Below are 17,958 nucleotides of genomic sequence, written 5' to 3' on the forward strand. Positions count from 1 at the left end.
GTCATAATCTTTTTTTGAATTTGAGTTCCCAACATCATCAGCCCGTTGCCTCTTCTGTGCAACAAACATTTCTAGCTTCTCAACCAATTTCTCAAGCTTGGCAATGGATGCCTCTTGGTCAACAATGATAGCAAGCAAAGCTTCATTTTCTGCAACAATATGAGCCATAGATCGCCTTTGCAAGTTCTCCTTCAATCTACCATTATGATGACCATCTAAGGCTTCTTTAACTATTTTAGTAGGACATCTCTTCATTGGTTACATATACCTCAATAATGACCTATACAAAACAAAATAAGCACACAAATCATATTAAAATCAATACAATTTACATAACATCAAATTGGTATAAGCTATTTTAATTTAATCTCACTTCATTAGACAAAAAGGCTTTTTCAACTTCTGCTTCACCAACTTTAACATGTATCCAATGAAGGATTCTAGGTAAACAACTATTTGTTTTAGCCAAATTCTTCTGACCAAATAAAACATGTTCCATTGCCTAGATCTGTTACATACAAAATTCAATTTAAAATAACTAACAATTATAAATTATAACACAATAACTTTTGTAACTAACATCAAAATATACATGTAATGCACATACACAACCAACCACATGACAGTGTGATCTTTTTTGTCTCTTCCCTACACATAATGCAACATCACACAAACTACAAACCAAATACTCATAAATAACACGCCCCTAGTTATACTTTCCAATACACGATAAATCATCTAATAATTCAAATAAACCTAAATGAACTTTTCTACCTCTATTTGGGAAGAAAACTCACTCAACCCTAATAGTAAATACAATCTACAAACATCAGTCACTTCATCCCCTTTTATACGCTTTTGAATTTCTTCATAAACATTATGTACACTTACATTAATTATGTCAAACAATCTCCTAGTATGACAATCAACTTCCTCTTTAAACAACTTAAACATCTCTCCATTAACCCTAACCCCTACACCTAAGCAAACGTCTAACTTGGTGAATGGAATAAAGACAGACCTAACTTCAAACCCGCCCCTCCTCTCTGACCATCTACTACACAATTCTAAAAGTAGTGTCCTACTCATTTTGGCATCCACATCAATGAACAATAGCCATGCAAAAAGAGTTGTTTTTATGCATGTCTTTTGCACATCTGTTAATAATGTGTTCACATGTGCCAAGTTTTTTGTCCTACATGAATGTCGTGCATAAACCTATATATCAAAGTAAACAATTAAATAAGTAAACAGACCACTTCAACAAACTAATTTTAAACACATAATACATCATCATGTGCATTCAAACCTGTTTTTCCATAATGACTCTTCCAACTATCTCTATGCTTTGACTGAATGTCCATAAAATAAAAAAGTTAGAGTTCAAGCCATAAAAGATTTAAATGGAAGACATATATAGACACATCTCACAACAAAATCACAATCAAAAACCATATATAATAATTACATTTTCGACATATTTAATTTCATCTGCCACTCATATACCAAAAAGACATTCAACTTAGAGGAACCAACTCATACTTGTTTTTCAAAGTGTAGCTACCATTTAAATTACTTTCCACTTTTATAATCTTTTATTCCCTTTCAACTAATTCCATAACAATAACACATATTCATATCTCATCTAACACTTATCTTAGTTAAATAAATAAGTCTAGTACTCGTTATTGTGGAATGACAACATAGATGATGACCACAAATGAGGTATACCCCAATAACAAACAAGAACATCAAGTCACATGGATATTTGAAATCATTAATGATGACAAAAACAGGAAAAGGAAAGAAACCCAATAAATAGATGAAGATGGAAAATGGTGAGGAAGACTGTGAACAAATTCAAATCCATCAGAGGGCTAAGCCTAAAACTGCATTATGAAGAACATTGGTGAATAAGATTGAGAGTGGATTCCAAAACCACAATGCTACGTCACAAAGGAGCACACTACCATGCTGGGATGATGACTACTTTCTAACAGTACACAGGCCGACATAATCAACATTAATAGACTTATTCAACTAGATAAAGTCAAGTGCAAGGATCAAAGAATGTCATCAAACTTGGTTCAAAATGAAATCCTCATATATAAATCATCATTAAATCCATTTTAATAATTTCCTAATATCTTTTTACTTTTCTTTCAACCTCTAATCACAGGGTAAAAGTCATACATACTATTCCCCTTAATAGCCGGAATAAAGATAGAAATGAAATACATACTTGACTAATTCAACAAAACTCTCCACAGGAAACAACTTTTGCACCAGCCACTTGCAAGCAAGAAGAAAAATTAAGAGAATAACCCTGTCAAGACGAGCTATGCTTTAAAATTATCAACATGTATCCATCTTAGAGTATCAAAACCTCCACCATAATTACATATGAACATTAAAAAGAAGTTCAAAAATAAAGTACACAAAATGTTAAATAAACCTACAAGAATTACCAAACTATAAAGTAGAGAAGAAACAATAACCTTCTTCAGTTATAAGTGTTACCAATGAGGAGCATTGGTGTCTTAAAAGATAATGATTTTGATGATGCTACAAAGTGAAGAATATGAAGACCTGAAGACCCTTGCAGTGTTAAGTTTAAAAGCACTTTAGGACACGGGCAGTAATGACCGAGCAATAAGCATCGAACGACATAAGTCATGACCGAGCGGTAAGCACTGAACGGTAGACTTCATGACCAAGACCAAGCAGTCAGGACATGAGCAGTCATGACTGGGAACATAGGACCGAGCGGTAATGTTATGACCAAGACCGAGCAGTGGAGGACATGACCGAGAGCACGTAAAACATGTCCAGACCAAACAGTTCGGACCGAGCAATGAGAGGCAGTAAGGAACCAAACCGAATGGCAAAAGGTGATTATGTTCTACATGTCAAAAAGGAAAACAAACAAAATCTTCTTTTTCATCCAAAAGCATGATCTCTACATTAAAACCCTTAGAACTTTTGCATATGGACTTGTTTGATCCATCTAAAATTAAAAGTTTTGGTGGGAACTATTATGCACTTGTAATTGTTGATGACTATACTAGATTTACTTGGACCCTCTTTTTAACTTTGAAAAATGAAGCTTTTAAAGCATTCAAAACTTTTGCAAAACGTGTTCAAAATGAAAAGGATTTGAAAATCAAAACTTTGAGAAATGATCATGGTGGTGAGTTCAAAATGAATCCTTTGAAAAATTTTGTGATAAGTATGGAATTACTCATAATTTTTCTGCTCCTATAACTCCTTAATAGAATGGGGTTATTGAAAGGAAAAATAGGTCATTAGAAGAATTGGCTAGAACTCTTTTAAATGAATCTGATGTACCTAAATATTTTTAGGTTGATGCAGTTAGTACTGCTTGTTATCTGAACAAGATGCTTATTAGACTCATTCTTAAGTTAACTCCCTATGAATTGTTTGAAGGTAGAAAACCAAATGTGTCTCATTTAAGAATCTTTGGATGCAAATGCTTTGTATTGAATAACGATAAAGATAATCTAGGAAAATTTGATGCTAAATCTGATGAAGTTATCTTCTTAGGTTATTCATTAACTAGCAAAGCATACAGAGTATTTAATAGACTTTTACTTGCTTATTGTCAAGGCTAGTGAATTTTTGAATGGTTTTATAAAAACGGAGGTATATGTTAGTCAACCTCCTAGATTTGAAGATTTAAAATTTCCTGATCATGTGTTTAAACTGAAAAAGGCATTGTATGGCCTTAAACAGGCACCTAGGTCTTGGTATGAAAGACTTAGTACTTTCTTGATTGAAAATGATTTTTCTAGAGGAAAGGTTGATTCAACCTTATTCATTAAGAAAGTAGGAAAACATATTTTACTTGTTCAAGTGTTTGTGGATGATATTATCTTTGGATCTATTGATGGTTCATTATGTGAGGGTTTTGCAAATATAATGCAAGGTGAGTTTGAGATGTCTATGATGGGTGAACTGAATTTCTTTTTAGGACTACAAATAAAGCAAATGGAAGGGGGAACCTTTGTGTTCCAAACCAAATACTGTAGAGAAGTACTTAAGAAATTTGGAATGGATACTTATAAAGAAGCCAACACTCCTATGGCGACTACTTGTTACTTAGATAAGGATGAATCTGGAGAAGAAGTTAATCAAACTTGCTTTAGAGGGATGATAGGATCTTTGTTGTATCTTACTACTAGCAGACCAGATATTATGCAAAGTGTGTGTATGTGCTAGGTACCAAGCAAATCCTAAGGAATCTCATTTAACTGCTATTAAGAGAATCTTGAAATACCTTAAAGGAACTATATCTTTTGGACTTTGGTATCCTTCAGATGCATTGTCTAGCTTAGTTGGTTATTCTGATGCAGATTATGGGGGCTGTAAAATAGATAGGAAAAGTACTAGTGGTACTTGTCATTTTCTAGGTTGTTCTTTAGTGTCTTGGCACTCAAAGAAACAAGCATGTGTAGCCTTGTCTACCACTGAAGCTAAATATATAGCTGCAGACAATTGTTGTGCCCAAATCTTGTGGATGAAACAACAATTGGAGGATTTTGATATCTTCCTTGATCACATTCCTCTAAAATGTGACAACACTAGTGCTATAAACCTAACCAAGAACCCCATAATGCACTCTAGAACTAAGCATATAGAGATAAGACATCACTTCTTAAGAGATCATATCCAAAAAGGTGATTGCTCTATAGAATATATTGATACTTTGAATCAATTAGCATATATTTTCACAAAAGCCTCGCCTAAAGATAGATTCTATGAACTTAGAAGAGAGTTAGGAGTCATAGACATGTCTTAGACTAAAGATTTCTGACTTTTTCACGTTTTTCGTACTCCTAGCATATTTAATCGATTATCCAAGGGATATAATCGATTATTTCGAACGTCTGAGAAAGGGCTCGATTCGCATTTAATCGATTATTCTGAGGCATAATCGATTATTCTAACTAACTCTTCAAATCTGGGGTAGTCATGAACATATAATCGATTATTACCATCAATAATCGATTGTCCTTGCATTTTTGGAAATTCTTTTTTGAAGCGATAATCGATATCACTTTGTGATAATAGTTGAAAAACTGTTATTTTTAGACTTAATTTTGATCTTAAAGACAACCTTTATGACTTAGAAACTAGCTTGTAATCATGTTTTTGCTTATGTTTTGGAAATAAGAGAGTTGGATGGGTTTTATGCTTGGTTTTCCTTGTTTTTGCAGGTTTTAAGATGAATTGAATGGAAGAAGTGAAGTAGGCATAAGTTGGAGTCAGAAAAGGAAGAAAAAGTGCATAAAAGAAGAGTCGTAAGTACCGCTCAGCGGAAATTACCGCTGAGCGGCACTCTGAAGTCCCGCAGTCACCGTTGAGGGGCAAAACTGCAGTTGAGCGTCAAATAGAAGAACCGCACTTACCGCTGAGCGATAATTACCACTGAGCCATTTTAATGGGCCTTGGGCCATTTTTCTGTAATCTTTAGGAGTCTATATAAGGTTATAGTCGACCTAGGGTTAGTATCTTTTGGCAGAACGAAGCAAAATCACACTTTCTTCACCCCTTGGAGGAGGATTTTGGATGCTTAAGCTCCACTCTTCAAATTCTAGGGTTTTATCTTTCATTCTTTCATTATTTTTCATCTAGTTTCACCATGATTATGGTGAACTAAACCTTCATTGTTGTTGGGGAATCAATGTAATCCTTTCAAACTCTCATGTATTGAATTGGTTCTTTAATTCATATGCTTTCTTTCATTAATTGTTAGGGTTTTTCTTCTATACTCTATGCATGTTTTGTTTAACTCATTCAATTGCATGATCATTGATTTTATTTGTATGGACACATATAGGTAAATCTAGACATGAAGAAATTCTCCCAATAGTAATATTGCCTAGACATAGGGATAGGAGGATTGGTTGCCTTTAAGCTTTGATGTGAATGTATTGCATGAATAATTGCTAGGGAGACAAGACATTGTAAACTAGTGATTATGAATAGTCTTTCTTCACCAAGACATTGGGTTTAAGGTAAATTAGAAAGTGGCATTAACATTAATGACGAAGATGAATTCTTGAATACATGAGAGTGGATAGGATGAATTGAAACCCCCCAACAACATTATCATTCCATATATCTCAATCACATTTTGCTTCTTTTGTTCAATTGATCAATACAGGCATTCATATTTACATTTTAGTATTTGCATTTAAATCTACAAAACTTCGTTCACAAGTCTAATTTAATCAACAAATCACATAATTGTTTAGGCCGTGAGTCCTTTGGGAAACAATATTTGGTCTTACCATTTATTATTACTTGATACGATTCGGTTACACTTGCCGAGGGTTAACAAGGTTTTGGCGCCGTTGCTGGGGACTCGTGGTTTAACTATTCTATTTGTGTGATTATTGATTAGCTTTGACTTGATTTTTATCTTTTTATCTTTTTATTTTATCTTTTTATCTTTTTATCTTTTATTTTATCTTTTTATTGTTTTTATCTTTACATCTTTTTATCTTTTCATCTTTTCATCTTTTTATCTTTCTATCTTTTCATGTTTTTATCTTTTCATCTTTTCATATTTTCAATTTTTTTTTATCTTTTCATCATTTTATCTTTTTTATCTTTTTATCTTTTTGTGCTAACAAATGTTTTCTAGGGTTTTGTGCCTAATGCTTGCAGGATGCAATTTGGACAAGAATTTAACTTTATGGGCACTCAATTCTACCAAGGTAATCTCAACCACTGGTGGGAACCTCACTCAACCATGGATCAAAGTCAATTGTGGCAAGTTGCCGAAAAATTTGAGAATCAACCACAACAACAATGGCAGCAAGAAAGCTCTCTGGATGACGTCTTTCAACAATTTATGCAAGAATCCATCTCCACTCAGAAAAGCATTGAAGAATCATGTAAAAGGATGGAGATGCAAATTGGTCACATTCAAGCCATTATCACTGGAAGTGACAAGCTTTTAGAAGAGAAAAAGATAGAGAGAAAATAAAAATAAGAGTTGAGTGAGGAAGATAAAGATGGAGAAAAAGAAAGAGAAGTGGTTGAGAGAGAAGAGAGAAAGAAAATTTATTCGAAGATTAAGAAAGTGAGAGAAAAGAAAATTTGTGTGAAGATAAAGAAAGTGAGAGAAAAGAAAAAGAGAACGAGAGGAAAAAAGAAAGAATCATATGAAAAACTCCGTCCTCATCCAAAGAAGTATCATAGGAAGGAGAAGGAATTGGAGCGCTTTATGGAAATCTTCAAGAAGTTGGAGATTAAAGTTCCTATGATTGAGACATTGAAACAGGTTCCTGGTTTTATCAAATTACATTGAAAGGATGAATGACTTTGTCCAGGTTTCTATGACTGAATCACTTGCTTGTATGTGTCATATGATCAAGGCCATTTGTTGTTACCCTTTATTAGCCAAATGATTTTAGCCCAATAAAAAGATAGCACAATGTGTTCTATCCTTTGAACCTTTAGCTTTGAACATGATAGAAAACCCTTTTTGAAAAAGCTTTACCTTGAGTTGAGTTGAAGATATCTTGTGGTATTGATAAATGTTCAAGTTTGGGGTTGTTGGGTGGTTTAAAAAAAGGAATATGAAAAACATTGAGCTAAGCATGTGAAAAGTACAAGAAAAAGGAAAAGAGAAGAAATAAAAAGAAAGGCTCAATGCAAAAGAAAGTTGGGAAGAAGGAAGAATGGTTGTGTTTAGATTATTCACTTAACTCAAGGATTTTGTGATCTAGAAAAACCAATTTTCTTGTTAGCCCAGCCACATTATAAGCCACAGAAAAGTCCTTGTGATGATACTTGCTTGTGAATGTATTTGATTATGGTTAAATGAAAGGCAAAGTTAATTCATGTGACATTGTGATAGTAGAGTGAAGGAGTGACCTCTTATACACTTGTGTGTTTGAGTGAAACACTTTATCTGGTGAGGAAAGATTCCATGAGCACATGTTTACATCTATGCTTAGCTGATTGATCATTCATAAGAATAGCATTTGTTGAATATTATGTGATTATGTGAACACTAAAGCGTCTGTGCATCTTGACTGAATTCTTTGTCTTGAGCTGATTTGAGTAGTTATTTATCTTGAAAGAAGGAGTTTTGAATGTGGTGAACCATTGTACGGATTGGTGGAAGATTGAGTTACATTTTGTTTGCTTGAGGACAAGCAAAGTTCTAAGTTTGGGGTTATGATAACAGTTGAAAAACTGTTATTTTTAGACTTAATTTTGATCTTAAAGACAACCTTTATGACTTAGAAACTAGCTTGTAATCATGTTTTTGCTTATGTTTTGGAAATAAGAGAGTTGGATGGGTTTTATGCTTGGTTTTCCTTGTTTTTGTGGGTTTTAAGATGAATTGAATGGAAGAAGTGAAGTAGGCATAAGTTGGAGTCAGAAAAGGAAGAAAAAGTGAATAAAAGAAGAGTTGCAAGTACCGCTCAGCGGAAATTACCGCTGAGCGGCACTCTGAAGTTCCGCAGTCACCGTTGAGGGGCAAAACTGCAACTGAGCATCAAATAGAAGAACCGCATTTACCGTTGAGCGGTAATTACCGCTCAGCGCCATTTTAATCGACCTAGGGTTAATATCTTTTGGCAGAACGAAGCAAAATCACACTTTGTTCACCCCTTGGAGGAGGATTTTGGATGCTCAAGCTCCACTCTTCAAATTCTAGGGTTTTATCTTTCATTATTTTTCATCTAGTTTCACCATGATTATGGTGAACTAAACCTTCATTATTGTTGGGGAATCAATGTAATCATTTGAAACTCTCATGTATTGAATTGGTTCTTTAATTCATATGCTTTCTTTCATTAATTGTTAGGGTTTTTCTTCTATACTCTATGCATGCTTTGTTTAACTCATTCAATTGCATGATCATTGATTTTATTTGTATGGACACATATAGATAAATCTAGACATGAAGAAATTCTCCCATTAGTAATATTTCCTAGACATAGGGATAGGAGGATTGGTTGTCTTTAAGCTTATGTGCGAATGTAATGCATGAATAATTGTTAGGGAGACAAGACATTGTAAACTAGTGATTATGAATAGTCTTTCTTCACCAAGACATTGGGTTTAAGGTAAATTAGAAAGTGACATTAACATTAATGACGAAGATGAATTCTTGAATACATGAGAGTGGATAGGATGAATTGAAAACCCCCAACAACATTATCATTCCATATATCTCAATCATGTTTTGCTTCTTTTGTTCAATTGATCAATACATGCATTCATATTTACGTTTTAGTATTTGCATTTAAATCTACAAAACTTCGTTCACATGTCTAATTTAATCAACAAATCACATAATTGTTTAGGCCGTGAGTCCTTTGGGAAACAATACTTGGTCTTACCATTTATTATTACTTGATACGATTCAGTTACACTTGTTGAGGGTTAACATTTACCATAATCGATTATTACGCGTACAATTTCAACAAAAAAGTCGTTACAACGTCTTAAAACGGCTATAAAAGACCATAAATAACTAGTTTTTCAATTCTTCCTATAAATAACCCCTTATAATCGATTACTAGCCACTTCTTTGCAGCCAAAACTCTGCTGAACTAAGATCTGCACCAGATTTCCTCTTTTCTTCCCATCACTCTTCACACATCCCATCGTTCTCATCCTGCCATGGCTAATTCAAGAAGACCTCGTAGGAGGACTGCTGGTGCTTCTTCATCTCGTTCAAGAGATGTTCGTCCTGCATCCATTGAAGGCTGGATTTCCGATCAAGAAAAGCATGCAGATTTTGCCAACTTTTGGCAGGAATGTAGGCTCATGGAAGTTAAATTCATCAGGTTGGATTTCTACCGATTATATGGATTCCAATTCCCTTATTTATTTGGAGCTCAAGGTCTCACACACCTAATAGAACAAAAGGGGTGATGGCATCGTCACAACCAAGGTGAAGGGGTCCCAATTATTTTGGATGACGACATATGGACTAACATGGCACAACTCACCATTTGGGATGATGCTGTCAAAGTTCACCTTGGGGTCCCGGACTTCAATCGCTTGCTAGCCTTCCAATCATTTCTACGACATCCTCAACAGAAACACATAACCGTCAACTGCTGGTGGGTGCCTTCAAGGTAGAAGAATGCTTAATTCATTATCTGATAGTGTGGCTTTTGTGCCCCCGTGCTACAAATCATGCTCAATGTTCTGAGCAGGATCTTCTTCTTCCTTATGGGATTTTAAATAATATACATATCGACTGGCCTGCACTCATCTCTGATACTATCTAAAGGCCAAAAAGTATCATGCCTATCATCTTCCCTACGCTCTTCTCATCTCTAGGATTATTGAATAGAAAAGAGTTTGTATAGAAGGAGAGCTCACCCAAGCCATCCAAGCAATTGACACTGAAATTGGGGAGACGACGTTTCGTCAAATGGGTTTTGTCGTCCGTGGGCGCGTGATCATTCACAAGGATGATGATCATCAGAATGATGAAGATGATGATATGGATGCCCATATGGCAGAACCAGTAGGAGCTGCTACTCCATCTGAAGCTGGACCTTCTACCATGCCTTCATCCTTCTCTCTCTCAATGGAAGAGTACTTTGCAAATTTGTCCAAGCAATTGGAGGACATGAGTTTAGCTCATCAAGCATGTTTTGATGAACTCATTGAAATGTAGCAAACTCATGAGGAATATGTGATTGAGAAGTTTGATGATTTTGACACTCGTCTTGGCAACATTGAAAATTGCCTCAATCCTTATCCTCCGGAAAGACCACCTACTCCAGATTTCTAGATTAGGCTGATTGGTTGCTTGTTTTCAATTAGTGTACTACTTTGGTTGTATTTTCTCTACTGCAATGACATTTTCCCAAAATAAATAGAATCCTTTCATATTCTCATTTAGTGCATACATTTTTTTATTAAGGGGGAGAACATTTTGAGGAGGAGCATACTTACTTTTTGCTTATGATCAAAAAGGGGGAGAAATTCTTCTAGTGCAGTTACTACTAACCTGTTTGTAAGTTTAAAGTTTGTGCAGATATTCAACAATGTTTTTAAATAAGAAATTTTTTATCATCATCAAAAAGAGGAAGATTGTTATCAATGAGAAGCATTGGTGCCTTAAAAGATAATGATTTTGATGATGCTACAAAGTGAAGAATATGAAGACCCGAAGACCCTTGCAGTATTAAGTTTAAAAGCATTTCAGGACACGGGCAGTAATGACCGAGCAGTAAGCACCGAATGACATAAGTCATGATCGAGCGGTAAGCACCGAACGACATAAGTCATGACCGAGCGGTAAGCACCGAACGGTAGACTTCATGACCAAGACCAAGCAGTCAGGACACGAGCAGTCATGACCGGGAACATAGGACCGAGCGATAAAGTTATGACCAAGACCGAGCAGTAGAGGACATGACTGAGAGCACGTAAAACATGCCAAGACCAAATAGTTTGAACCGAGCAGTGAAAGGCAGTAAGGAACCAAGTCAAACGGCAAAAGGTGATAATGACTTGAGCCAGACGCATTTGAAGCCCAAACGCAAGTTGAAACACAGACCGAACGACAGAAGGCCGTGAGGGCTCAAACCGAACGGTGGAAAGAAGAAGAAAGAAGCCAAACGGGAGAAGGCTGTGAAGGCTCAAACCAAACGGTGGAAGAAAGTGAAGAACTTGAGTCGAGCGGTTGAAGAGTTAAAAGTCTCAAACTATTCCAAGTCTCGCAGATAATCGATTATCACTTACAATAATCGATTATCACTAGAAGTTGTAATGTGTCTTTTCAGTTTCGGACCAGTAGGCTATATAGACCTTTGCCAAACACTTTAGAAAATAACTTTGCGTAACTGAGAATACAGTGCTATCTGAGGAAGTTCTGAAGTGTCAGTTCATTGCTATTGTCAAGTCTTGTGAACAGGAGAAGCTCGCGCTTTGTGTGTCAAAGGTCGGAGCGGTTCTCTTCAAGTTGGCAGACTGTTTCCTTCTGGTTCGTTTGTCGAAGGAAGGTGTTTTTGTTACTGTTATTTCAATCACTATATTGTAACTATAAAACTGTTTTTAGTGAAAAGGTTACTCACTCTTCATAGTGATTAACAACTGGACGTAGAATCTTTTGATTCGAACTAGGATAAAAATCATTTGTGTGATTTTTCTATTCCCTGCACTCTTTATATTTTATGCTCATCAATAGTTCAATAAAAAGCTTATAAGAAAATTAAAGGAATCATTTTCAAAAATTGACCGAACAAGCTCTTCGCTTTTAAACAATTTGTATCATACTCTGTTTTTTATATTTCCGCTGTGCAAAATCGGTACCAGTTGTTCCAACAATAAGATTTGGTCACAAGGTCATGGAATATAAAGCTATAATTATCCAACTATAAACTCAAAGAAATACTCACCAATGACAGCTAGGAATTTCGATGTTGATATTCTTTAAATAGATGCCATTTTGCTTTTGATTTTTCTAGAACTGAAAGCGAAGGAGGAGCAAGCAGGCCAAAAGACATAGTTGATGTATCCATTATTTGACTATTAGCTTAGCTTAACTCATGGAATTGCTAGTATAATTTTTAGGGTCATCCAGACTTGAAATGCACCCGTTAACCAAGGTGACACGTATGTTTTCAAGTATAAAACAAAACTTTTTATTTCAATTATGGCTAGTGTTTCTGAAATTTTTACTAAATGAGGTTAATTGTACTCTATCTGAGATCTAATAGTCCCTCTTGTGAGGCAAGATATTTTGCACAAAAGGTGGTCCTTGCTTATGGTTGCTTAAAAAACATAACCTTTTTTCTTAACTTTTTGCTTAATAGGGAGGGTTAAAATGCCAAAATATTTTCAGATTATGGATTGTTTACATCAATCAAGAGAAAATTACAATTACAAGCACATTCAACTTTATCAATTACAACTAGACTTTTAGTACAGTAAACTACGCAATGCTCATTCTTCTAAATAATCATCCTGTGTCATGGCAACAATCAACCATCTCCAAGATGAATAGTCAGGCCAATTAAACATATTTAATCACAACGTATGTATATATTGACCCATTTATAATTTACACACATAACATTCAAATATAATCCAACAAAATATTTTACCCAAATATAATAGTTCATCACTCAACCTCGAACCATCCAATTACATTTTCATTGCTAAAATTTCAACCAAGTTATACATCCAATGAAACAGTGTGCCAGGGAGAATACAACTCCAGAAAAGTACATATACCAAACATACCATTCAATGTAAGACACAAAATTTCATTCTGATTCACAACAAAAAGACATAGAATTAGCATCAAAGCTTCCCACATCATAACAATCACAAAATAGAAAGTTTAACTCCCCATACCTTGTTCAATTTCCCCTTTACCGCAACCTTCGCTTCAAATTTCATGCATCTCGCTCTTCGCTCCTATGTTGACTCTCTAACTACCAAACTCGTTTTCTTAATGCCTCTTACTCACCACCGATAAAACTCGTTACCGATTGAGCATTTGATCTTCTCCCTACCGCAACTCTCTCTCACAACCTTGCCCCTTTAGTCTAGGGTTTTCGAAAATCAACCAAAAATGAAAGGAAAGATAGACAAATGATGAGAAAAGAATAAAGGAAGAAGAAGCTCATACTTTATATTCTTCAAACAGTACAAAGGGGAGAAAATAGAAAGGGGACGAACCTTTCGCGCTCCACACCGATCACGTCTGGTACGAACTTCTCCTTCGACTTCGACTTCGACTTCGCCTATAAGAACTTTTCCGATCATGTCTAGCCTCTCTGGTGGCAACCATAGAGTTCTCCTTTTTTTTCTTTCTTGCGTTCTCTCTCAACCCCAACCCTAGCATGGAAAATGTCAAGATGTAATGGTCGTCCTTTCAAATATTCAAATCAAAGACAGGACCTTGCAGCAACTCCAAATCACAGAAACACATCGTTTCATTTATTCTCTCACAAACCACCATTGGAGCTGCCCACGAACTCAAATGACAAATATATCCTTTATGACATTGTCAATCATTGAGTCCCACAGCGTGTCAAATGAATGTCAATTCCTTTCACCGTGTCAAAGTATTATTTTTCTTTTATAAAATCACTTAACCCTTCATTTTTCCCACACCTCATGTGGAATTTTTGCATGTGGGTACAACATAGGCACTATTGAACGATGATACATGTCCACTAACGTAGACAACTTAATTCCAACCTACCGTCTCCTAAACTTTCTCAAAATCTCATCAAATATATCAAACCAACTATATTCTCCATAAATATAAACCCAACCCAAGAACATTCCTCATTGAAGCCCCGCCACCATGCAAATGGAGACCCTCTCTCTCTTCCTCACTCTAACAGCAACTCTCTCAGCCTATTTCCTCTGGTTTCTCCTCCTCGCCCGAACCCTAACCGGTCCAACACCCTTCCCCTTCCTCGGCAGCCTCCCCCAGCTTTTCCACAACCGCCACCGTGTCCACGACTGGATCGCCGCCAACCTACGCGCTGCTGGCTCCTCCGCCACCTACCAAACGTGTATCATCCCCTTCCCCTTCTTGGCACGTAGACAAGGGTTCTACACCGTGACGTGCCACCCCAAGAACCTCGAGCACGTCCTCCGCACGCGCTTCGACAACTACCCCAAGGGCCCCAGGTGGCACGCCGCCTTCCACGACCTCCTCGGCCACGGCATCTTCAACAGCGACGGCGACACCTGGCTCATGCAGCGTAAAACCGCGGCTCTCGAGTTCACCACACGCACTCTGAAACATGCCATGTCTCGGTGGGTTAACCGCTCCATCAAGAATCGGCTGTGGTGCATCATGGACAAAGCTGAGAAAGATAGCGTCTCCGTGGACCTACAAGACCTTCTTCTGCGCTTGACCTTTGATAATATCTGCGGACTTACCTTCGGTAAAGACCCCGAAACTCTTTCCCCCGACCTTCCCGAAAACCCCTTCGCCGTTGCTTTTGACACCGCCACTGAAGCCACCATGCACAGGTTCGTATAGTTGTACACTTTTTCAAATTTCGATATACAAGCAATTACAATATTTCCAATTCAATTTTCAAGACAATAATTTTGTTGTTATAGGTTACAATACTCATAATGTTAAATCTACGTTTTGTTATGTTACAGATTCCTCTACCCGGGTATAGTGTGGAGGTTCCAGAAGCTTCTGTGCATTGGATCCGAAAAGAGGTTAAAGGAGAGCCTCCGAGTGGTGGAAACCTACATGAACGACGCCGTTGCGGATCGCAGGGAAACTCCTTCCGACGACTTGCTCTCGCGTTTCATGAAGAAGCGTGACGCAGCCGGCAAACCCTTCTCTTCCGCTGCGCTTCAACGCATCGTCCTTAACTTCGTCCTCGCGGGCAGGGACACCTCATCGGTGGCCCTCACCTGGTTCTTCTGGCTCCTCATGAAACACCCTCACGTGGAGGAAAAGCTCATGCAAGAGATCACAACGGTTCTCTCCGACACACGTGGTGGAGACCGCCGCCGGTGGACAGAGGACCCCCTTGACTTTGGTGAGGCGGATCGGCTGGTGTACCTGAAGGCCGCACTGGCGGAGACACTGCGTCTGTACCCGTCAGTGCCGCAGGACTTCAAGCAGGCCGTCGACGATGACGTTCTGCCGGACGGGACAGTGGTTCCGGCGGGGTCGACGGTGACGTACTCTATATACTCTGCTGGGAGGCTGGAGACGATTTGGGGCGAGGATTGCATGGACTTTAAACCAGAGAGGTGGCTTTCGGTTCGCGGGGATCGGTTTGAACCGCCAAAGGATGGGTTCAAGTTCGTGGCTTTCAACGCTGGACCGAGAACTTGTTTGGGCAAGGACTTAGCATACCTCCAGATGAAATCAGTGGCCGCCGCTGTGCTCTTGCGTTACCGGCTATCGCTAGTTCCCGGTCACCGGGTGGAGCAGAAGATGTCACTCACTCTTTTCATGAAGAATGGGCTCAAGGTGTTCTTGCATCCACGTAAGCTCCAAGGTGGGCCAGGTGTTGCCACGTCGTCATAAAAAGGAGGTTGTCTTCGTCATTGTGCTGCATGTATCCACCGAGGTGGTGACATTGAATGTCTATATGTATTTATGTTTTTTGTACTTGGAATTTGGGTTGTGTATTTATACGTTGTGTACTAATAGTAAGAAAAAAGTACTTTTTACTGTTTGTGGGTCATTTATATTTCTTTGTTGAGAAAATAATAATGTTCCAAAACTTACTTTCATTGTCCGAATATATAGTAAAATTGTAGGAATACAAGTCTTAAATGTGAGTTTATGATTGGAAAATAATTTAGATAGAAATTTTAATTACATTTAACTAGAAAACAATTCTGTCTAATATATTTGACCATATCTATAAAGTATTTATAGAGGTAGACAATTGTTTGTGCTAGATGTTAAGTTTTGAAAGTAAGATTAAGTGTGAGAAGTAAGGACATCATGGTTAAAATGTTAATAATTTGTTAATGAGGTGATATTTTTGTCCCAAAGAAAAACTTATAATATATTGCTTACGAAAATTATTTTGAACTTGTAGTAGAAGTTAAGGAGAATTTTTTAAAAATTAAGATGAGGGCTTAGAAGTAGAGAACATAATTCACATTTTTAACAATTCTAAATATGTGAAAATGAAAGTTCGAAATTTAAAATTTGATTAATAAGCATAGAACATGAAAATGTGTGAAAAGTTGAATGATATGTTACAATTAAATCGTGACGATGTTTGATGTGTTATCCATTTATGTATGTAGAAAAAATTTTACTCTTATTATTATTAACTATTACATATTATTTATTAGTCACGAGACATAAAATTTCTTTTATTACTTTATACTAAAGCTATATTTTCATATCTACGTATGAGTATATTATCATTTGTATAATTTACATGTTCTAATAGACATAAAATAAGAAAATGTGTAAAAATGTCCATAAAGGATATCTCTTATAGAGTAATGTACAAGATTATAAAATATGAAACTATACCATATGTTTAGTTAACGCATGAGATATAAAATAAAATATACCACAACATTAGGATGATAAACAAATTTGTATTCATAATTTTCGTGAATAAAATTCATGAATAAAATTCATAACGGTAGTTGATATTCATGGGTTGCGGATATTTTAATATCCACTTATAAGCGGGTCGGATACAAGTATTATACTACTTGATTCACGACTCGTTACCTAAAAAAATAAAAATAAAAATAAAAATTTAATTTATATTTTATTTAATTTAATTTAATTTAAAATATAATTAATTTATATCTATTAGATTAAATTTAATTAAAATTAAATTTTAGTTTATATTTTATTTTATTTATATTAAATTTTATATATTTTTTTGTAATTTATTTAAATTTTATTTCAAAAATATATAAAATATATATTTTTTAAAATTTGCGGACATCTACATATCCAGAGTTTTAAAATATTTGCAGATTTTTTTGAAACAAATATGCGTACGAGTAGAATTTTCATTTTACAAATCAAATTACAAGCGCACGCTATTCATATCCAACCCTATGTGTTGTCATACAACTAACTACGAGTTAAAAGAACTTATTTCTTATAATATGAGAAGAATGTATTGGATTGTAATAGAAATATTTCGTTTATATATATATATATATATATATATATATATTTATCTGTGAGTTAGTATATTTTAGCAAGGTGTATCAAGTTTTAAACACAAAGGTGTTTTGCATCAATATTATTAAAAAAATCTGTGAAAATATTTTTTCTAATTTTATAATAAAAAAGTTCATAATAAAAAAAAAAGCTTAAAATTTTTTCAATGCTCTTCCAGTCTGCATTATTTTATATCTAAATCAAGCACCTATCAAATATGGTTATATTTTTCCTACCAAGGAGAATCAATCAATGCAACATACAGAAAAAGGAGATTATGCAAAGAGAAA

The 17,958-nt window shown here is 35.8% G+C and overlaps 1 protein-coding gene across 1 annotated transcript; it reads left to right on the forward strand.

Annotated features, from left to right (window-relative positions):
* Positions 1 to 14,311: 14,311 nt before the first annotated feature.
* Positions 14,312 to 16,202, forward strand: LOC108345240 (cytochrome P450 86A1). Its single transcript, XM_017583826.2, has 2 exons — positions 14,312 to 15,015; positions 15,154 to 16,202. Exons 1-2 carry the CDS (start codon positions 14,336 to 14,338, stop codon positions 16,040 to 16,042), a joined length of 1,569 nt encoding a protein of 522 aa, XP_017439315.1. The 5' UTR covers positions 14,312 to 14,335; the 3' UTR covers positions 16,043 to 16,202.
* The last annotated feature ends 1,756 nt before the right edge of the window (positions 16,203 to 17,958 follow it).

Source organism: Vigna angularis, chromosome 7 (genome assembly GCF_016808095.1).
Source record: "Vigna angularis cultivar LongXiaoDou No.4 chromosome 7, ASM1680809v1, whole genome shotgun sequence".
Taxonomy (NCBI): domain Eukaryota; kingdom Viridiplantae; phylum Streptophyta; class Magnoliopsida; order Fabales; family Fabaceae; genus Vigna; species Vigna angularis.

Excerpts from the sequence above, each read along its gene's own strand:
- LOC108345240 (XM_017583826.2), top strand. The coding sequence starts at position 14,336 with ATGCAAATGGAGACCCTCTCTCTCTTCCTCACTCTAACAGCAACTCTC. Across the intron at positions 15,016-15,153 it reads ACTGAAGCCACCATGCACAG|ATTCCTCTACCCGGGTATAG; the intron begins GTTCGTATAGTT and ends GTTATGTTACAG.